The 22,703-nt window shown below is 49.4% G+C and overlaps 1 protein-coding gene across 1 annotated transcript in view; it reads right to left on the bottom strand.

The window, feature by feature from the left end:
- Positions 1-22,703, bottom strand: part of CHCHD6 (coiled-coil-helix-coiled-coil-helix domain containing 6) — a 224,644-nt gene that overhangs the window by 200,619 nt on the left and 1,322 nt on the right. The window contains exon 2 of the mRNA XM_079122145.1: positions 1,309-1,426. Within this exon, the coding sequence (XP_078978271.1) occupies positions 1,309-1,426 (118 nt within the window). The remainder of the gene's footprint in view (positions 1-1,308; positions 1,427-22,703) is intronic.

Here is a 22,703-nt window from a genome sequence, read left to right on the forward strand (position 1 = left end):
TGCCTAATGGAATGCTACCTTCACCTTCACCTTCAATAAATCTGTACTGTGCCTGGTACTTGTGTGTGTCTTACTTAGTTCTGTAGTTGGGACACCAAGACCTGATGATCTCACACCTGTCACCTCAACTGCAAAATATGTCATTATGAAAGTCAATGACAAACCACTCTTCTTCCTTCTCCACCTGCTAAAACTTAACAAAACTGAAGTAAATGCTCTTCTCTTTCAGAGCTGAAACTGACGTGAGAGACCTCGGCAGGTGTTGCTTTCCCGCCACTCTGTCCCTCTCACCAGGGAGCCCTGGGTCAAGCACCTGGGTCAAGATGGATTCCATTCTCCACCCCTCTCGTCCGGGAGCTAGAGATACTGTGTGCAGGAGGCTTTTTGGTAAGATGAAGGTGTCCTGTGGGGTCTCTGAGATCCCCCACTGGCCTTTTCAAAGAGGTCTCAGGGTGGGTCCCAATCCAGGCGCAGGAAGCCCAGGGGCAGATACACAGGGTAGGTGTCCCAACACCTGCTGAGCTTCCTGGCTTTGAGGACAAAGCTGGAGCTCTCTGACCACTGTGCAGAGGTGCCTTCAGTCTGGCCCCCAAACAACACCTCAGCATCTCCCCTCTTTTCTACTTTGAATTCCAAATGCGGCAAACTACTGCTCTTTTTTTTTTTTTTTGGTACCAAGGATTGACCCCAGGGGTGCTTAACCACTGAGCCACATCCCCAGCCCTTTTTATATTTTGAGACACAGTCTCACTAAGTTGCAGAGGCTGGCCTCAACCTTGTGATCCTCTTGCTTCAGCCTCCTGAGCACTAGGATTATAAGGGTGAGCCATCCCAAGGGCTGGGACAGGACCTCTCGACTTGAGGCTTAGGTTATAAAGTCCTGAGACTCAGGTTGCCGAGGCTGGCACCCAAGTCACTTTGGTCTAACTCTAGTAAGTCTGTGTCATTCTTTGATGGGAGAGGTTAGAGTTGCTCAGGTTGAGAGGCGGTTCTGTTTCTTTTCAGGACCCTGAAAGGCAACTTCTTCCCTGTCCTTTTAACTTATTTTTCACACTCAGAGAAACCGAAAACAGTGAGGACCAACGTCCTGGCCCAGATCACACAGGGTGACTCCCCCGTGCAGCCCTCGGGGCCCCAGACAGGGTCTGTGGTGCCCGGACAGCCACACTCCCCCGTACACAGCCAGCGGAATGGAGTGACACCCGTCAGCCGGAGGCAAGCGCGAGCCCGTGGGGGTGGCGCGTGCTGGAACAGACACATCCTGCGCCCTTCCTCCCACGCTCTGCGATCTGCTGCCACCCACCCTACCTTTCTGCGGGGCTCGGGCGCTGCCTTCTGCAGGGCTGCAGGTGCAGGACGGAGAGGTGGGCTGCTGCCCTGAGGGCTGGCAGGGGTCCTTCATGCGGTTCACCACGTTCTCAGACAGCTACAGGGGGTGAGAGACAGGGAAAGCGGCATCACGGAAACATCCGGAAACGAAGGCTCCCCTTCATTCAAGCCCCGAACCTACTGAATACACGGTTCCCTCCAGACCCTGTCCCACCACGTCGCTCTCCTCACAAACCTCTCCTGGTGGCCCACCCCCTACCAAGCCCATCTGGAATGCCAGGCAACCACGGTATGTCCCTGATGGCCGTCGCTGCTGCTTCCCTGCCCCCGTCCGCACCCTGCGCTCTCTGCCGCATCAGTCTGTCCTTCCTGCCTCTGGCTTCACACCTGCTGTCCCTTGAGCCACCGCCAGCCCCCTGCCTCCCGCGCCTGGTCCGCCTCCACCTGTCCAGACTGCACCTTCCCTTAGTGGCAGCTCGGCATGCCCTCCTCCCGGGGACCTGCCCCATGGCGTCCAGGTGACCAGCACTCCTCCCTGCTCGGCAGGCGGTGCACCCGGCCTGCCTGGGCTGGTGGCCTGTAACTACTGGGAGGGCTAGGGCTGCGTCTTGGCCATCCCCGGGTGGCCTCCAGGGCCACGCGCTGCAGTCCAAACCCTTCTTGACTCATTTCACCTGAGGGCCCCTAATGAAGACTGGATAGCCGAAGCGTTCCTTCATTTCCGGGCAAGTGAAATAGGCATGAGGGTGTCATAAAACAGTTTACTGAGATGAAATAGCGAGCGAGGGATAAATCCAGGATAAAAACCCTTAAGAGTTCACTTCAGTAAATATTTATTAAGTGCCTAATATGCGCAAGGCTCCATAAAGCACAGTGGAGGGGAAGACGTTAAAAATGACTTCAAGACAAAAGATGTGATCAGCGATTCTACTTCTGGATATCTAACTGGGAAAGTACTCCCCTGTGTACAGGGAGGCGTGTGTGAGGATGTTCACTGCGACATTGGGACAGAGAGAGAGGGAAGGAAGGAAAACCCTAAACTTCTAAAGATAGAGAACTGGTTAAAGAAGCCAGACCCCACACATTCTATGAAGTATTATGGATTCATTAAAAAAGAATAAGCTGGGCACAGTGGCGCGTGCCTGTAATTCCAGCAACCTGGGAGGTTGAGGCAGGAGGATCCCAAGTGAGAGGCCAGCCTCGGCGTTTTGGTGAGACCCCCAGCAACTAAGTGAGACCTCAAAACAAAAAGGACTGGGGACTTAGCTTAAGGGTAAAGCACTCCTGGGTTCAATCCCCAGCACCCCACCCCAATAAGAAGCAAGACTTGTATACTGCTATAAAGGACGAACGGGATAGTTTTGCTGAATGTCTCCATTTTGTAAAAAGATACATACAACTATTAAGTAAAGCAGACAAACATAAATCTAGCTGAACGTGAAATAACATAAATCTAGCTGAACGTGAAATATGCACATCCGTATTTACAAATGCAGATGTGAATTTTCACATATACACACAGGCATGAGTGTGGCATCCGCTCAAAGTGAAGGGCCACCTACCCAAGCTCTCACGGGCAGAGGCGGGGGCTGCTGAGGTGGGACTCGACTCTTGGCCCTTTTGGGTCTGAATCTCCTCCCCGCTCCTTAAGTTTGTTTTGTAATTTCTTTTTTACTATGAGTATTTCTTTGGTAACTAAACACTGTAGAGAGCCCCTGTAGTATTTGTGAACATTGCGGAGGTTTACAAATCAAATACTAATTAATGATACAGAACAAGAGAAAACCAAATGTCACCAATGGAAGAGCACACGGCACCCAGAAGAGTCCCTCTAAGTATCCAGGATGTGCGTGGATCAAACAGCTAGTGAACAACGCGTCCCTCAACGTGACGCCTGGAATGAACCTGACTTTCAGTAAGAGCTCTGCTCTGGCCTGGACAGGGTTTGGGTTTGTCCCTAGGGTTCGTGTCGGAAGTCTGGTCCTCAGTCAGTGTGATGCTGCAGACGAGGAGACCCTGAAGAGGTGCGGCCTGGGAAGCTCATCATCGACCCCTCCTCCACCTGCGGGGCTGAGCTCTCCCTCTCTTACTGCTCCAGACACTGGAATGCCATCACTGCCAGGTGACACGGCCAGGTGGGTGGCACCATGCTGTTGGACTTTTCCTCCTCCCAAACTGTAAGCTAAACAAACCTTTTTTCACTATGAGTATCCATTCTCAGGCATCTTGCTACAGTGACAGAAATGAAGTAACAGAGGTGCTGAGAGAATTCAATGGGAAAGAACAGCCTCTTCAATAAATGGTGTGGGGACAACAGGGGCAACTTCTCAGTCCCATGCCAAAGAATGAAGTTGGACCCACACCTTACACCATCCACAAAAACTAACTCAAAATAGATCAGTGGCTTGAACACAGGCGATAAAACTACTCTTACAAGGAAAGAGGGGTAACTCTTGATGACTTTAGTGATGATTCCAAAGGTGAAAGCGACCACTGGCGGTGGGGGCCGGGGGTGGGAAGCGAGGATAGATCAAACTTCATCCAAGTTTAAAGTTCTGCTTATGGAAAGACACAGTCAAGCAACTAAAAAGACAACCCCAGGATGGGAGAAAGTATCTGCAAATCATATACCTGAAGAGGGATTTTATTTAGAATGTACAAAAAAATTCGCACAACTCATGTAAAAAACGAAACAAAACAAACTAATTTTTAAAAAAGGGTGCTGTGGTTTGGATAAGTTTCCCTCAAAGGCCCACAAGCTGAGGCCTTGGTCCCTGGGCCAGCACTACTGGGGTGACGGAACCTTCAGGAGTTGGGGCCAGCGGGAGGTCCTTAGGTCAATGGGACCCTGTCCTTAAAGGGCACCGTAGGATCCCAGTCTCCCTCTTTGCATCCTGGCTTATCATGTGAACGATCTGCCCTACCATAACGTGACTCTTGCCATAGGCGCAAAACAACAAGGCCGATCATTCACAGAACAGAACGTCCAAAACAGTGAGCTACAATGAACATTTCCTCTTCATAAGCTAATTATCTCAAGTATTTCATTATAGTCATGTGAAGCTGACTAAACACTGGGCACAGGACCTGAAGAGAACTTCCTGAAGTAGCTCTATATCATCTGCCATTAGAGAAATGTAAAATCAAACCACAACGAGATGTCACTTCACATCCACTAAGACAGATGGAATCAAAAAGTCAAGACAAGGATTAGTGGCACTCACCTGTAATCCCAGAGGCTTGGGAGGCTGAGGCAGGAGGATCCCAAGTTGGAGGTCAGCCTCAGTAACTTAGCAAGGCCCTAAGCAACTCAGTGAGACCCTGTCTCTAAATAAATACAAAAAAGGGCTGGGGATGTGGCTCAGTGGTCGAGGGTCCCTGAGTTCAATCCCTGGTACCCACCCTGACCCCCAAAGTCAAACAGTAAGTGCAAAGATGTAACAAGATCAGAACCCTAATATACCGCTGGTTGGAATATAAAATGGGTCAATCACTGTGGAAAAAAGTCTGGAAGTTCAATAAAAGATTAAACCTAGAGCTACCACGGGATCCAGCAATTCACCTCTAGAGGTATACTGGAGAGAAACAAAAACATCCAAACAAGAATTTGTACACTAATTCGTATTAGCGTTATCCATGATGGCCAAGAAGGAAACAACCCACCTTCATCAACTAATGAGTGGATAAGTAAAATGAAGTCTATGTATACAAGGAATATTATTCGGTCATGAAAATAATGGCACATGCCACCACATGGAAGAATCTTGAAAACACTGTGCCAAGTTAAAGAAGATACCAAAGGCCACATTCTATGTGATATGTTATATATGTCCAGACTACGTAAATCTCCAGATACAGAAGTAGATAGTGCTAGCCTCAGGCTGGGGGAAATGGGGGGTGGGGAGCTGACAGATATAGGGGAAGGATATTTGGGAAGGTGGAAAATGTTATTGAAAATTCACTGTAGAAGCCAGGCACAGTGGGTGCATGCCTGTCATCCCAGGGGCTCGGGAGGATGAGGCAGGAGTATCGCAAGTTCAAGGCCAGCCTCAGCAACTTAGTGAGGTTCTAAGTAACTTGGCAGGACCCTGACTCAAAAAAAAAAATTATGTGTGTGTGTGTGTGTGTACATATATATATAGGATTGTGGTAGTGCACGTCTGAATACAGCTCCATAGTAGAACACTTGCCTAGCACACAGGAGGACCTGGGTTCGATCCCTAGCAATGCCAAAAAAAAAAAAAAAAAAAAATTGAATTGCATACTTTAAATGGGTGAATCATATGACATGTAAATTGTATCTCAAAGCTGTTAGAGACCGAGACACCACCGAAGACAAAAATGAGCAGCCCAAACAGGATGTCACTCAAAAACCGCACAAGGACACAGTCCCATCCCAGGGGCTGGAACCGTGCTGGAGACACGGGCCGGGAGAAACCGCAAGCCTGCACTCGAACGTCCTTTGGGAAGGCAGGGGCTGTTAAAGTGGACCCGCCACAGAAGGCGGTCCCTGTGCTCACGGCAGAGGGGACCGAAGGCGTGTGGGGAGATGGGAGAAGCTTCAGAGCAGAGAAGGGACATGAGGACTGCTTTGGCCAGTTGAGTGGCAGTACAGGAGCAGTGCAGTGGGCCTAGACGTGCCCTTGGTTGGGAAGTGACAAGGGCCTTGGGCAGCAGCGCAGAATGAAAGGCTCTGCCTGGTGGTCGCCTTGCCTCTAAGGAATGGATGAGCAGAGAGCTAAAGACAAAGGGGTTTTGATCTCCAGTTAGCGGAAGAACTTGGGTGAGAGTGACAGAAAAGGGAGATTAAGAACAGAGACTATTTTGAGAAGGTAGCACATGGGCTTGATCGTAGATATAAAAGAAAACTCAGATTATAAAAGGCAAGGAGACTTCAAGACTGCCTGCTTGCTGCGCTCCTCAACTGTCGCAGCCAAGCCCCGACTCGAGTTGACGCCCTAGAACGTGCAGGATGAACTCCCCAGCGTGGCGCCAGGCCCGGTTCTTGCTGGAATCGGTCGCACGGAGGGTCAGCATGGGACGCAGGTTGGGTGTGAGGCGACAGCAAGGGCGAAGTGGAATGCTCTCCCAGGCCAGTGCGGACCCGAGTCGGGGCAAGCGGGAACACAGGCTGAACGGACACGTTTGGGGGCACCCTAATGGGGTGCTAGGACAGGCTCATCAGAGATGATTCCCAAATTCAGAAGAAATCCTGTGACTACCAATGGCAGCCTGACCCTGGCCACAGTGGGACTATTTCCTCCACAGAGGAGGGTGGGAAAGCAGTGATCTTTCTTGGGGAGGGGAAGCCAGTTATTAGAAGTTTATCAGCACCCCACGGGCATCGGGGTTCACCCTGCGAGAATGTACCAGTGCCAGGCGCAGTGGCACAAGTCTGTCATCCCAGCGGCTCAGGAGGCTGAGGCAGGAGGATTTCAAGGTCAAGGCCAGCTTCAGCAACTTAGGGAGGCCCTAAGCAACTCAGCGAGACCCTGTCTCTAAATAAAATACAAAACAGGGCTGGGGAGGTGGCTCAGTGGCCAAGTGCCCGAGTTCGATCCCCAGTACACCCTCCCTGACAAAAAAGAATGCACCTGTCCTTTGAGGAGCTGGGGATGAAGAGTGGACACCCAAGTGCACAGCATGGAGCCTTGGGCGGTCCTGGAAGCGATGTGGGTGTGGCTGAGGCACTGGTGACATGTGACATCTCCATGAAAGAGGCAATCAGAGCTGGCAATAATCCAATCCAAGCTATGGGAGGAGCCACGTGACTGAAGAGCAGGCCCTGAAACACGCAGAGGCCGGAGCAGTGCAGGCCATGTGGGGACCAGAGAAGGGGCCTCACAAGGGAACAAGGCACCACAACTGCCCGTTTTCCCGTCGTATCTGCTATGGAACAGCCAAGTTCTAGGAACAGTAACAGCAATGAAGGATGCACAGGTCCTTGCCTTCACGCAGGCTAACGAGAGACGAGAATACAACAGACGAGTCGCCGGTTCCGCACATCCTTTCTCGTCTAACCCCAAACACCACCGATTTAAATCACGGCCTCATTTTCTACAGCCTGATGAGAGGAAAAGACACACTAATGAAATTAACATTCTACCTAGTATATGCCATCCCTGTTTCAGAAATGTTAAAACATATGCTTTGAAAAATCAGCGAGGATGTGACAGGAGCTACGCAGGAATAAACACGTTATTCAAGTCTTGACAGTGTGCAGGGGCGCACAGGCCACGTGGGCAGGAGGCCACCTCCAGGAGGCCACGTTGGCATGAGGAGCCCCCACCACATACCAACCTCAGACGGCTTTCCAGACAGAGGGGAGAATACGCGCAAAGCATCGGAGAAGCCCGAGTCTGGCGAGTGCCAGGGCACAACAGAAGGCCAGTGTGGCAGGAAGGGAGAGGGGGACCAGATGATCAGGCCAGAGGGTGGGCAAAGGTGTGCCAGCCCCGGGAGACAGGAAGGAGCTTCGAATCTGATCCAAGGGCAAGAGGAGGCCACAGCGAGGATCTACGCAGGTGAGTCAGAGGCTCTGATCTGCTAGTCCGAGCCCAGGTGGCACCGGCTGAAATCACGCTGCTTGGACGGTGAGGGGTTAAGGAAAACATTGGCAAGATTCTTGTTGGCAGCCAGAGATTTGTAATATTTTTTAATGTTGCTACAAAATACAGCGAGTAATATTTTTGATCAACAAATATACATACACACACAGTAGTCATGTGAGAATAAACACCATCTGGGCAGTGCGCCCCGTACCCACGAACCAGAATGGCAGGCTCCAGAGCCAGACGGGTTGGGTGCCTGGTGGCACAGCCCACTGGTCACTGTGCCATCAGAGCTGGCCAGAGAGGGTCCTGTATGGTCGGCAGAGGGAGGGCCAAATCTAGAGCATGCAGGGGAAGAGACAGGCCTGCCCTCCAGCTGCATGACCTTGACCCTCCGGCTGCAGGACCTTGACCCACTTCTTTGCCTTCTCTGCACTTCTGTCACCTGTGAGACGTAGACCCCCTCAGGACTGGGCAGCTCAGGACCAGGGCTTTGCAGTCTGACCGGCCTGAGTGTGGATCTCGGCTCAGCTGTTCACTAGCTCTGTGACCCTGGCCTGGGAGTGGGTGGGAGGGGACTCTCCTCTCTACATCAGTCTCTTCATCTGTGAGATGGTGATGATTCAATGGCAGACCACAGGGCTGTTGTGAAGGGGCGACGAAGCCTCCACAGAAAGAGTTGGCACAAAGTAAAGAGCGGGTACGAGCCACTGAATGAAACTACAAAGTGCTGGACACACATGAGACTCCCTACCTAGCACATACCAGGCGTATAGAATATACCAATAATCAGTAATAAACAAGAATAGTGAGGACTGACCACAAACTACAAACCAAAGTCCTAGGTGTTCTGCAGGTGACTTTGTGAGCTTGAGCAAGTCCCTTCCCTTCTCATATATGATGGGTACAAAATTAAACTGGGCAGATTCTTTTTAAAGCACATGTAGGTCTGATGCCCTACAGGTCAAACTTGGACCTGCCCTCACCCCCGAGTGACAGGAAAATGCCGAGGAGAAGGGGGGGCCTTTCCCCAGCAACACCATGGCATGCTGGGCCAGCACTTGCAGAGATCTCTGGGAAGACAGCAAAAGTCAGAGGCAAGGACAGGTGAGGGAGGGACTGGAGGGCCAACCTAGTCACACCACCCCAGAGACCTCCCCCCTTCTGTCTCCGCAAATGCTTCTGGACACCCAGATTCGTCTTCCTGAGGGTCACTACCGAATGACCACAACCCAAATCCTGCCCTCACCCAAAAGCAACTGTGATCGAGAGGAAAGTACCCCCGCAAGAGCTGAGCTTCCTTTATTCAACCATGTAGTCTACGGGCGAGTCATGTGACTGGGGACAAGGCGCTACTTGGACAAACCCCAGTGAGCACTGAACATGATGGACGGGAGAACCACAACAGGAACGAGCAGTGTCCCACTGACCTAGTGTGACCGAGAAGAGAGGAAACACCCGTACGCGGAAACCCTCACCAACGCGCGCTACCCACTGGCCAGCCTTCTTCTGCGCTCACTGCACTGTCCACTGATGTAAGCAACCGAAGAGCAGGGAAGGGTTGATCTGGCTCGCTGTTTCAGAGACTCAGCTCTCGCCGCTTGCCTGTTCTTTGGGGCTGTGGTGGCACAGTGTACCACTTGGTGCGAGAACTCGCCCCAGGCCAGCAGGCCAGGAGGAGGCCAGCCCCATGGCAGAGCAGCCGAGTCCAGGGCCTGCACCTTCAGCACCGTGCTCGCCTGTCCTGGGGCATCGAGACCAAGGGGAGAAGCACCTGCTCATAAGCAGCATCCATGGGCTCCAACAGTCCCTGGAAGGAAAAACCCCACTGAACCTAAGGCCATAAAAATCAGAGGCGTTGAGAGAGCTGAGAAAAAGCCAAGGAACACTGCAGAGTCCAAGGTGGGCTGGGCCACACGGGAACGCCACGTGCTTCTGTGAAATCGTGAATGAGATCTTGCCGCCTCCCCTCTCCATGCTTCACGATGTCCCCTGCTCTGCTGGGCTCTTCAGACCTAACATACAGGTGACTACTTCTGTACCGTCACTCCCGAATACAAGTTCCATCCATGGCAGCAAGGATTCTATTTTGTTCTGGCTGCATCTTCGGTGCCTAAAAACGTGCCTGGCACATGGGAGATGCTCAAATATTTGTTCAATTAAATGTTTATCGAAGGCCCAGGTCCATAACACCGCACCCATACAGTGGAGCATTGTGTTTGTTAGCCTTCCTGATAAACTACCCAACCGAATCAACTTAGAGGGAGGAAGGAAAGGTCGGCCTAGCTTCCCGTTTCAGAGATATCAGTTCGTGTCACTTGCCCTGTGTCACTTGCATGGTGCATCATGGTGGGAGCGCCTGCTGCAGGAAGCCTGTTCGATTCGGGTCAGCTGGGGAGCTCAGAGAGCAGAGGAGAGACCAGCTCCCCAAATCCCCTTCAAAGGCACACCCCCCAAAGGTTCCATCACCTCCCACAAGTGCCACGGGCTGACGACCAGACCTCTAACACACGGGCCTTCAGTGAACTTAGCCAAATGACAAGCAGAAAAAGAGTTAGCCATCAACTTTGTACTCAGAGTGCTTACAGTCAAACCGGACATCACTTTTCTACGTTCACATATGAACACACGACCTGGGAAACTCCACGTCATGTCCAACCGCAAGAATAGGACACGATACTCCATGTATGTATGACATGTCTAAACGCATGGTCATGGATGTCTGAAACGAACAAACAAAAATGAAAAGGTGCTTACGGTCAAATGGAGCAGGTAAGACAAACAGAAAATGAGCCACGAAGCAGGCAGAGCTCGGCTCTAGTGCCCCAGGAGGTTCAAGGCCAGAACTCCAAGTGCAACCACAGCCAGCAGGAAGCCAGCCTCTAGGGACGACCACAGAGAAGGGCGGGTCTGGGAGCCTCCACAGCCTTCCGGGGTCAGGATGGGAGCAGCAGGACAGGGCCATCAGAGAAGCCCTGAGGGTCACCTGATGGCGTGACACAGGTGCATGAAGCTGGAGAGATGGGAAAGGGTTCCACCACTAGGTTCCATCCGCTGAGGGCTCCTCCTGAGTTTCAAGGAGGCTGGAATTTATTCTGCAGTCCACGGGGAGCCACAGAAAGTTCCTGAACAGAGATGCAGTCAGGATGGGCTCTTTGCACCAGAGAGTCTGGCAAAGCAGGAAGAGGGAATGTGATCGTAAAGGGGCTGGAGGAAGGGCGGTCACCACAGTAGTAAGAGGGCCGAAAATATGTTACCAGCAGCAGGACCACGGCGGGGAGAGAAGGGGTATAAAAGACAATTAGGTAAGCAATTACCTAAGACCTGGCATCCGTCTGAAGGCAAGGGGCAGGTGAAAAAAGCAACTTGCAGAATAGTATATATAATATGATCTCATTTGTGCAATAAAAAAGGAAAGGGTACACTTGTATATATAGGCTTGGAAAAAGTCTGAGAGGATTCATGAGGAATTGTGAACAGTTGGCATTTAAAAATAAGATGCATTTCGCAAGAAGAAAAAGTCATAAAGTAATAGACGAAAGAGATGGCAGCAAGGCTCCAAGCCGGCTTGCTGGAAAGGAGGCGGCGACGCTGAGCTGAGAACCGCGCTGTGTTCTAAGCATCCAAGCAGCTCCATTCCACAGGCAGAGAGGTCGCGCAGGAGCTGAAGGAGGTTGCATCTGGAGGAAGCAGTCAGGGAATCCCTGGGGTAAAAGAGCCAAGACGGACCAGAGAAAGGGTGTGTTTCCACCACACTCCAGAAGGGGGCCACGCAGCTCACAGCTGCAGCACAGGAAATCAACCCCGGCGAGAAGACAGGGGCGCCTATTTAGAGCTAATGATAAAAGCAACTGTGACTTACTATTCCTTGAGCACGCTCCACATGGCAAGCTCTGGGCCCAGTGCACTCCCTGAGTACCACCACGGTACAGACGGAGGGCAGAGTCGGGAGGCTGGACCACTCACCCATGGTCGCAGACGTCCTGAGCGCCAGGGCTGAGACTTGAACCCAAGCCCCGGGCACTTAACAGTGACTCCCGCACAAGGGGAACAAGTCACGGGGAGCTCCTCAGGGGTGAGGAGAGACCATTGTTATAGGAGGGCGGATTCAGGGAAAAGAAAATGATCTGCAAGTCTCCTGACCTCCATTAACGGCGCTTTATGGAGCCCCGGAAAGTGGATGGAAGAGCATCTCATCACAAAGAACCTGTTTGACTGAACCTGTCAGGTGTCATGAAAACGAGCACACTTTTAAACTTAAAATGTCACTCTCTGGGCACGTTTGAGAAGTAGCCACGAGGAGGCAGCTGTGGCAGCTCGGGAGGCATCGGCTCCCTTATGGGCAGGAGCAGGGTCACCACCTCAATCTAAGAATGGAGAAAGTGCGATGCTAAGCAAGGGAGCTGGCCCGGGGTGCGCAGGGCATTAGCAGCTGGGCCAGGCCCAGAGCCCCACTGTCCACCCAGCACCACGGTTCCTGAGGACACTCTGGGGGCCGGGCATCGTGCCAAGCCCGGGCCAACGAGGGGAGACCAAGCCCATTCCCTGCCTGTTCCCAGCCTCGGCTGATGGCCCCTGCGGGCAGAGAGGGTGGGGTGGGGTTGGCCACGCACCCACAAGGCCGATTTCCAGACAACGAGCTTGTCAGGAGCCCGAGTCTGTCAGGGCATCCGATTCTGACAGAAACTGCTCGATTCTGGGATCCTAAAAAGATTCCTCCTCTCCCTGTCGAAGGCTGTTGCCTTGGAGATTTTCCTCCCTAGTCCTCGGCTTTCTCAGAGCTGAAATTAGACCCACCGGCTGCTTGCCACAGATTTGGATCCCAGAATGGCAGGACAAGGACAGCCCCCGGAGACCTCCTGCCCCAGGCGTGGCAGACCCATGTGACACAGGTGTCAAGCAGAAGATGGAAACCAACAGAACAGTCCTGTAAAGAAAGGGGGGGGGGAGCGTGAGGACCGGGTGGTGGTGACAGTGCACACACGCGTCACCTCAGGAGGGCAGCCACCCCGAAACTCTGACAAAGCGTGGCCATATGGGAACAGCCCAGACTTTCAGTCTTTTTTTTTCCAGAAGAGCTAAAAATCCAATTTATGTAAAGCCTCCCATTTTTTTTTAAATAGTGGCAATTAATTCAAACCTATTAATATCATACAGTTTCTGGACTCGTGGCTGGGGGCAAGAAAAACAGCCAGTGACTGAAAATTCTCTCCGGCAGGTATTTCACTGAGTGGTGCCAGGCTCAGGGCTGGGTAATGGGGGCGGGAAGATGGGCGAGATGTGGCTCCTGCTCGCGGGCCTGGGGGGCAGTAAGCGTGGAAGAGATCACTCGGCCCAGGGCAGTGAGTGAACACCGTCTGAGGGTGACAGGCGGCAGGTGGTCCTCAGGAAGAAAAGGGATTTAGCCAAAGAGGGCGAGCGAAGGACCACAGACGGGCAGTGGAATCACAGCGCAGAGGCATGGCAGGAGCAAGGGCCCCTGCTGAGATGCACAGTGGGGGCAAAAAGCGGCACCAACACGTGGACAGCCTCCTGAGACAGGCCCGGGCGCCAGCCCTTCACCCAGAGGCAAAGAGAAGCCAAGGATGTGACACAATTGGCTTTGACACTCCGACACCAGAGTGGGAGTCCAGCAGGACTGGGGGAACAGGCCCGGGGAGATGTGCTTTCCCACCACGCGCCCACCTCCTTCTGGACTGTCTAAATTTCATGACCATTTGCTTGAAAACTGTGCAGAAGTAAACTCTGCCTTTAAAACAAACTGCCCTGGTAGCACCAGGAAGCACTGCTCTGTGAAAAGCAAGCCTACGGGGAGAGAGGAGGTGGGGTCTGATGGTCAAGGAGAGGCGGCCTGGGCCTCGACTGAGACAAGGAGCTTAGGAGGAAGGAGCGGGGCACAGAGCTGAGAAACTCGCGGAAGGTAAAGGTCAGAACCTGTCGCTGAACGCAAAGCAGAAGAGGAGTGTGGGGTGACCGCGGGTTTGCTGGTTGAGAGGCTGGAAGCTGGAGTCACTCACGACCTAAGAAACAGGTCATCCTGCAAATCAAAACCGCACTAAGATTCCATCTCACTCCAGGCAGAATGGCAGCGATCAAGAATACAAGCAACAATAGATGCTGGCGAGGATGCGGGGAGAGAGGCACACTCATCCATGGCTGGGACTGCAAATGGGTGCGACCACTCTGGAAAGTAGTATGAAGATTCCTCAGAAAACTTGGAATGGACCCACCATTTGACCCAGCTATCCCACTCCTTGGCCTGTACCCAAAGGACTTAGAATCAGCATACTACAGTGACGCAGCCACATGAATATTTACAGCAGTTCAACTCACAATAGCCAAGCTATGGAAAAAGCTTAGGAGTCCTTCAGCAGATGACTGAATAAAGAAAACATGGTGTATATGTACACAATGGAATATCACTCAGCCATGAAGAAGAATGAATACTGGCATTTGCCAGTAAACAGATGGAATTGGAAAATATCATGCTAAGTAAAATAAGCCAGTCCCCAAAACCAAAGGCTGAATGTTTTCTCTGATTTGCGGATGCTAGCCCATAACAAGGAAGGTTGGGGAGAGGAATAACGAAATCCATTGGATTAGACAAAGGGAAATGAAGGGAAGGGAGTGAGGAGGGGAACAGAAAAGACAGAACACAACTTTTCTGGCCTTGTATTTGAATACATGACCAGGGTACATGGCAGCATTATGTACAACCACAAGAGAGGGGTCCTCAATAAATAAGCTACATTCTATCTACGTATAATCTGTCAAAATGCATTCTACTGTCATGTGTAACTAAAAAGCACAAATAAAAAAGAAACAGGTCATTTCCATAGGAGGCGGGGGGCAGGGTGCAGGCAGGTGCCATTGGCTGTAGGAAATGAGATGCACCCACAGGACATGGGACGTGGAAGGAGAGACGGCACGGGACATTTGGGACAGCTCTGCGTTGGATGGCTGGAATCCAGAAGTCATCGGCTCATGAGTGAGGATGGAAGAGAATGGCCAGAGGAGACAAAGGGCTGAGCCGGGGAACACCGTGGAGGTGGTAGAGGACAGAGAAAGGGCAGAGAGGACAATCTGATCCCGGACACCAGCACTGCTGTGGAAGACCACACGGAGACCCTCCTCCAGCTGTGCTGAGGTGGCACTTGCCACCAGAGGGACAGGGGTGGTCTCCCGGCACACACCTTTACTTCCCAAATGAGGGAACCAGCCCAAGATGAGCTTAGTCAGAGTTAAAACTAACAACTACCCCTCAATGTACCTTTTTTTTTTTTCTTTTTGCGGTGCTTGCAATGCAAGGACCCTACCAACTGAGCTACCTCCCCAGCCCTCAATGTGTATTCTTATAGACCCACCTTTTACACAGAAAGACCCAAGACACCGCGCTGGGGTAGAGTTAAGGATTGCTCCAAGGGCCTTTCATCTCATCGGAGGGCTGTTCCGGAAGTCACAAGGCCAGGGGGAGATCACTGTGACTTGGTACTGTTTCAGTTTTGTTACTGCTTACACTGATGTTCAAACAAGCCCCTGAGAGTTGCTCAATCTGTCTTTCATGTGTGGCTGACAGCACAGTTGTAAGGATGATCTTCTGATCATCTACACACAGCGACAGTGAGTTTGGGCATCTCCAAGCCAGGGGAACAGAGGGCACCAGGGGGGAGTCTACACACAGGTGTCTGGGCCTTCATATGGCAGCAGAGGAGGAAAGTCACAGAAACCTAAAGCATTCTGCTTCCCTGAAGAATTTGCTCTACTTTGTTTTCTAATACCTCAACACGTGTCAGAAGATGTGATATGTTTTGGCAGCATCAAAAAGAATAACATATGCGGGAGTACCTAGCCCAGGGACTGGCACAGGGTGTGTATTCAGCAATGTTCGCTGGACTTGAAATTCGAACGCAGACACCATTCACTGGAAAGAAGAAGTTGGCCGCCTGTTTCCTGGCTTTCCAAGTTGGCATTTCCTGTTGCGGCTCCATCAAACTGCACTCACCCAAGTGGTTAGCCAAGTAGAGCTTTCAAACTGAAGACTGGAAAAGACTTGTGATCTAAGCCCTTTGGGACACCTGTGTTAAATGGATGCATGGAGATGCCACGTGGCCACCTCCATCTTGCACAGGAGGAAGACTGACCCCTCTTAAGTGTCAAGGTCTAAGTCCAGGTCCTCTGAGATCTCGTTTAAAACACGGACTTTAAGCAAGTAAAGTAAGAGGAAAGATACAACCAAAAGGCAGACGTTACAGATGGGACAGGATCCCAGGCACAGCAATAGAAATCAAACAAGAACAAAAGAAAGATAAAGAACCCGCAGGCAGAAGTAGTAACGCAAAACAACATGACGGTCCGCATCACGTTCACACTGAGACATTTGAGGCAAGCTCGGAAACACAGCTGGACAACAGCATGGTAGAAAAGAAAGTGTGCCTCACAAACATGAATCAAGTCTGTATGAAAGCCACGAAGGGTCAAAGTCTCCTGCACAGCTGCTACACAACTGCCAGCGTGGCTACGGGGACTGTCGGTCCATTAATACAAGCACGGAATCCAAAACGCACACAGCACTAAGCCACACACTCTACAAAAGGCAAAAGCAGCAATCTGATAAAAAGCAGCTACATAAAACCTACAGCTAACATGTTTAATGATAAAAACAGACACTGCTCGCCCCACGGCTGTCCAATATTGTACTGCTGGTTCTCACCAATACAATAGACAAGAGGAAAGGGTATTCAGGCTGGAAAGAAAGAAGAAAGATGGTCCTTATTTGCAAACATGATCCTACCAATAAAACACCTTAAGGAATCAACAAAGTAACTACTAGAACTTGTAAATGAGTTCAACCAAGTCAGGGAGATACAAGACCAATATTCAAAAGAATCAACACTATTTCTTTATACTAGCAATGACAAATCCCAAGATGAAACTGAGAAAACAATTTCATTCGCAATACTATATAATAGAATAAAACACTTGGGAATTATTATTTTTCTTTTTGGGTACTAGACAGTGAACGCAGGGGCACTCTACCAGTGAACCACATCCCCAGTCCTCTTTTAATTTTGAGACGAGTCCTGGGTCCCCTGAGTTGTTGGGACTGATTACGCATGCACCACCGCACTGGGCCGCGTGGGAATGAATTTAAGGAAAAAGTGCAAGATGTATAATGCTGAAAGTACAAAACATTGCTGAGAAAAACTAAGGAAGATCTAATAAAGAGGGAGATATTTGATATTCACAGACTGGAAGACTCCATATTGTTAAAATGGCAATTCTTCCCCAAAGTAATCTACAGATTCAACACAAATCCTATCAAAATCCCAACAGGCTTTTCTACAGAAGTTGACAAACTGCTCCTAAAATGCATATAGAAATGCAAAGGACTCAGAACAGCTAAAACAATCTTGAAAAGGAACAAAGTCGGAGGCGGAACACTTCCCAATTTTGAAACTACAAAGCTGCAATAATCCTAACAGTGTGGTAGCGCCATAAGGACAGACAGAGATCAATGGAACAGAATTGAAAGTCCAGAAATAAACCATTATTTTTATGCTCGGTGGATTGTCACAATGGTTCTAAAGTAATACAACTGGGAAAAAATAGTCTTTTCAAAATGTAGAGTTTGGGTGCTTCGCTATGGCATGGGCCTGAGACCATTACCCAGCAACTCTGGAGGCTGAGGCAGGAGGATCCCAAGGTCAAGGTCAAGCCGGGCAATTTTGAGAGACTCTATCAAAATAAAAAATAAACGTGATAGCATGCCCCTGGTTTCAATCTCCCAAGTACATTTAAAAAAAATGATTTGGTAAAATAAGATTGGCAAAAAAAAATGTGTTTTGATCAGAGTCTGGCAAACTGGTGTTTAAGCCAAATTCTACTAGCATTTGATGTTGTAAATAAATTGCTGAGACACAGCCACACCCAACATTTTATCACAGGGGTGTGGTGGTGCGTGCCTGTAATCCCAGAAGCTCGGAGGCTGAGGCAGGAGGATCACAAGCTCAAAGCCAGCCTCAGCAACAGCGAGGCACTAAGCAACTGAGACCCTGTCTCTAAATGGAATACAAAATAGGGCTGGGGATGTGGCTCAGTAGTTCGTGCCCTTGGGATCAATCCCTGGTACTCATCCCCACAAAAAAGTAACACATTATCTATTCTCTATGGTTGCTTTCACCAGCTATAGCTAAACTGAGGAGTCGTGACTGGTCAGCAAAACCTAACATATTTCCAAAATTTTGTCAAGACTTGATTTCTAGAGCCTTACCACTGAGCATACAGGAAAATTAACTCAAGACAGATCACAGGCCTAAATATAATAACCAAAGCTATAAAACTCTTGAAAGAAAAAAAATAGCAAATTTCCATGACCTTAGGTTAACTAAAGATTTCTTAGATATAGCATCAAAAGTACAATTTTTTAAAAAGATAAACTTCATCAAAATCATAAATATTTCCATTTCAAAACAACATTATGAGAATGAAAATACAAGCCACATGCTGGAAGACAATATTTGCAAATCAGAAGGTAATAAAGGGTTTGCATCCGTCATAAAGAAATGTTATAACACAAGGAAAGAAAGACAACCCAATTAAAAACAAGCAAAAGGGTCCAGGGCTGTAAATAAAGGCATTCTGACCATCTACAACAACAACCAAAAACAGGCAAAAGATCTGAATACACATTTCACCAAAGAAAATATATGGATAGCACATAAGCACATGAAAGATGCTCAACATCATCCAGCAAATGCAAATTCAAACCACAATGGAACACCACTTTGCAGCCACTAGAATTGCTAAAATTAAAAAGACAATGCCAAGTAGTGGTGAGGATGCTAACTTGAACCCTCACATATTACTGATAAAAATATGAAATGGTACAGCCGCTTTAGCTAACAATCTGGCAGTTTACTTAAAAAGTTCAATGTAACTCCCCAAATTCATAAACAGTGGCTTGGGAGGCTGAGCAGGAAGATTGAAAGTTGGAGGCCAGCCTCTGCAATTTAGTGAGGCCCTAAGCAACTCAGGGAGACCTTGTTTCTAAATACAATATAAAAAGGGCTGGGGATGTGGCTCAGTGGTTAAGCACCCCTGGGTTCAATCCCTGGTTAAAGAAAAAAGAAAAGGATCCAGTAAATCTCCTCTTAGGCCAGCTTAGGACATATCAATGTCATCTTCTCAGAGAGGCATTATCAGGCCATTCCATCTCCCACGTAAATCTGTCCATAAGAAATGAAAACGTGCACAAAAGTAACTTGTACATGTTATGTCCACCGCAGCATTATTCACAACAGATGAAAACTGGAAACAATCCCAGTGCCCATCAACTGGTGACTAAACTAAAATCTACACCACAGGATCCAGTTCAGCAATAAAAAGGAACAAACTACTGGCAACACGCAACATCAATGAATCGACATCAAAAAACCTTACACAGGGCTGGGGGTGTGGCTCAGTGGTACAGAGCTTGCCTAGAACAGGATGGGTTCCATTCCAAGCACCACAAAAACCAAGCAAAACCCCAAATTGTCATGCCAAGTAAAAGAAGCCAGACATAAAAGATATATGACCCACTCACAGGAATTAACTAGAAAAGGCAAATTTCTAGAGGGGCCGGAGGCTAACGTGGTCCTCTGGGGATGGAAATGGGGAATGATTGCAAGCAGGCACGAGGGGTCTTTTCAGGTTTTCTCAATGTCCTAAAAGTGGACTGGGGTGGCAGCAGCCCAATTCTGTAAATTTACTCAAACATATTGAAGGGAACAAACTGCATGATATGTGAATGTATCTCAATAAAGTTGTTTTTGAAGAGAAAACAAAAATCAGCATCACCCGATGAAGTGTTTGACGACTCTGCTCCTGAGCGAAGAGTGGCAGTGGGCATCAGGATGATGAGTCTGCCCCTTGCCTGGCGAGCTACGCCCACCGGTCTGGCCTCACCCTGTCAACCTTCTCCAACATTCTAACCCGTGACTGCCAAGCGCGCAGGCTACCGAGTCAGAGAGCCTGAGCTTCCAGCCTTTCCACTCGCTCACTGTGACCTTGAGTGGCGTCCCTGTGCCAAGCCCGTTCCTCGGCTCTCCAATGGGGATCTCTCGCCTAAGTTGGGGATCACGATTTCTCTCAAGGTCGGCACGTAAAACACCGGAAGCAGTCCTCTGGCACGGTGCTTAGACCATCACGCCTCACGAGGTTGGCTTAGGTCATGCCACCAAGGTCGCCTGCTCAGAGGCATCACCTGGCCATTCCATCTCAGGATCAGCCCCGTCACTCTGCACCCCCTTTATTTCCTCTTTAGCATTTGCAGGTTTTTTTTTTTTTCTTTTGCCTTTTTCTCCTTCTTTCTTTGTGGTCCATCCCCCTACGAGGCTGGGACCCCATGATGGCAGGGACCTTGGCTTTGTTCTTTACTGCCCCTGCAAGGCCAGGCCTGGTGCTGGGCAAGTGACCACGTGGCAGTAATGAACACCTGCTGAGGACACACTGGCCGTCTCGGGACGGTCTTCTGTGTATCTGACCACATGCTCCTGGGTCCTCCCCTCTGCTGTGACCCAAAACCAGTCTCAGGAGCAACGAAGACAAGGCCGATCCTGCCCAGAGGCTGAGGAAGGAGGTTCCTGAGGTGAGTGGAGTAGCAGGGAACAAAGCGGATAGAAAGGGGGAGAGTGGAGAACTGAGAAGTCTCCTAACAAGCCAGGTAACTCAGACAGTCACCAAGGCGGCTGCCCCACGGGTGAGGAGAGAAGCCCAGACACAGGACCGCCTGCCGTGCCTCCACCCACTGCAGGGTGAGGTTAAGCGCACTGATTGAAACGATCTTTCTGAATTTCACACATGCCTGCTTTGAACACTGGAGTTGAATGTAATTGCAGCATTTTTACATTAATTAAATTTCTTTTACCTTCCATGGAATTAGGGCTTGAACTCCTATGTAGATTTATGTAAATAAGTATGCAAATGAACAAGGCCCTAGCACTTAATTTTAAAGGGACTAGAGCACTTTCTAGGACCAGGACCTCAGGATTAAATATAAGTGGGCTCTAAGAATATTTGATTTTCTCTGAAGGAGCTGGGGCAGGGATGCTTCCTTGGCATCTACATCCTATTAAGGTAACTTCTTATTTGTTCAGTCTGGTAACTGCTTTGTTTAACCTGAGGGTTTTTTTTTTTTTTTTTACTGATTTTTACTCACCAGCCTGAAGACAAGGTGAACTCAACCCTCAAGTAACTCTGCTAACAAAAAAAGGCCCTCCCTTCATTACCATAACATCCTTCCTTCCAGCTTCCTCTTTCAAACCAGCCATACAAGCAGAAGAAAGGACATGGCTTTGCTAATGTGGGGCCGTGCTCTTCACTGTGGATCTCTGCACAGTCATTGATTCTGATTAGCTTGCTCAACTGGAAAAGGAAGCAATCTCAAAGCTCTTTCTAGTTTTAATGAACTTAAGTGGGACGCCAGCATCACTGTCAGGTCAAGTGGAGGTAGAAGTCACAAATTTTAAGGCTGCCCTCACATATATCCTTGGGGTGGGAGGGAGAAAAAGCTGTTTTTTTGCATCCGAAGGATCAAAAGTCCCAGAAGTTACTCAGGCAACACCTTGGGAGGGGAAGTCCTTAACCTCTCAAAGGCTGATGCTCCATCTTTAAAGAGAACTTTGCACTTTGCAGAATTATGAACTGAAGTGTACCCAGGACATCTTCTGAAATTCTACCTCCGGTTCTGACCTTTCAACACAAGCCATCTCCACCCACCTCATCCTTGCCAGCCGGGTCATCAAGACATTCTGCTACCTGGTAGCACTGAATAAGGCACGTCCCCTGTTAGGAGAGGCCCCACAAAGCACCCTGCAGTGTTCTGGCCACTTTTTTCTACATCTTCGACTTATCCCAGGCCGCACCTACAATGATCACACACACACACACACGCCCTTTTTTAAAAAATGTGGTGACTGAGGCTCAAAAGAGAATTTGCTCACCCAAGTTCACACACCCAAGAAGCCTAGAAGTCAGACCTCTTTTTCTCAACCTAATTAAATCCCCTACACCTAACTACGTGCACTTAAATTTGGTCGATTTCACTGTGTTCATTCATTTAATGACTGAACAATCATGAACAAAGAACCTGCCAGGTGCCATCCACAGGTGTGGGAGGAAGAGTAACAGCAGTTCTACAAACAGCGGGAGGTTAACCGTCAATCCCAGTTCTCCCACTTATTAACTGTGTGCCCGTGGCTAAGTGACCACAGGTGACTTCTCTTCTCCTTAATCTATAAAATGGGCTAACAGAATTCTAATTGTTTCATAGATAAACAGAAGATTGAATAATACCTTTGGAGGACTTAGCACAAAACATGGCTGCCACTACATGCTGAAATAGGAACTGCTTTTTATTATTCCTCTAGGTTCTGGGGATACAGTAATGAATCCCACGTGAACTTCATTCTCCAGGAGCTTACAGTCTAATGGGAGGCAATAAACAAGTAATCACAATCATCAGTGCAAATTTCAAACAAATGAATACTATGAAAATAGTAAATGTGTGCCAGGCGATGGTGCTGCCTGCCTGTCATCTCAGTGGCCTGGGAGGCTGAGGCAGGAGGATGGCAAGTTGGAGGCCAGCCTCAGCAACTTAGTGAGACGCTGTCTCAAAACAAAACAAAACAGAAAACATACAAAAAAAAAGGGATGGGTATGTGACTCTGAGGTTAAGGAAGGGCCCCTGGATTCAATCTCTGGTTCTAAAAATAATAATAATAATAAATGTGCAACAGTAGGGTAGGAAGCTCCTTTACAGTCAGTGGTCAGGGAAGTCTTCTT

This window comes from Sciurus vulgaris (assembly GCF_902686455.1).
Source record: "Sciurus vulgaris genome assembly, chromosome: 19".
NCBI classification, from domain to species: domain Eukaryota; kingdom Metazoa; phylum Chordata; class Mammalia; order Rodentia; family Sciuridae; genus Sciurus; species Sciurus vulgaris.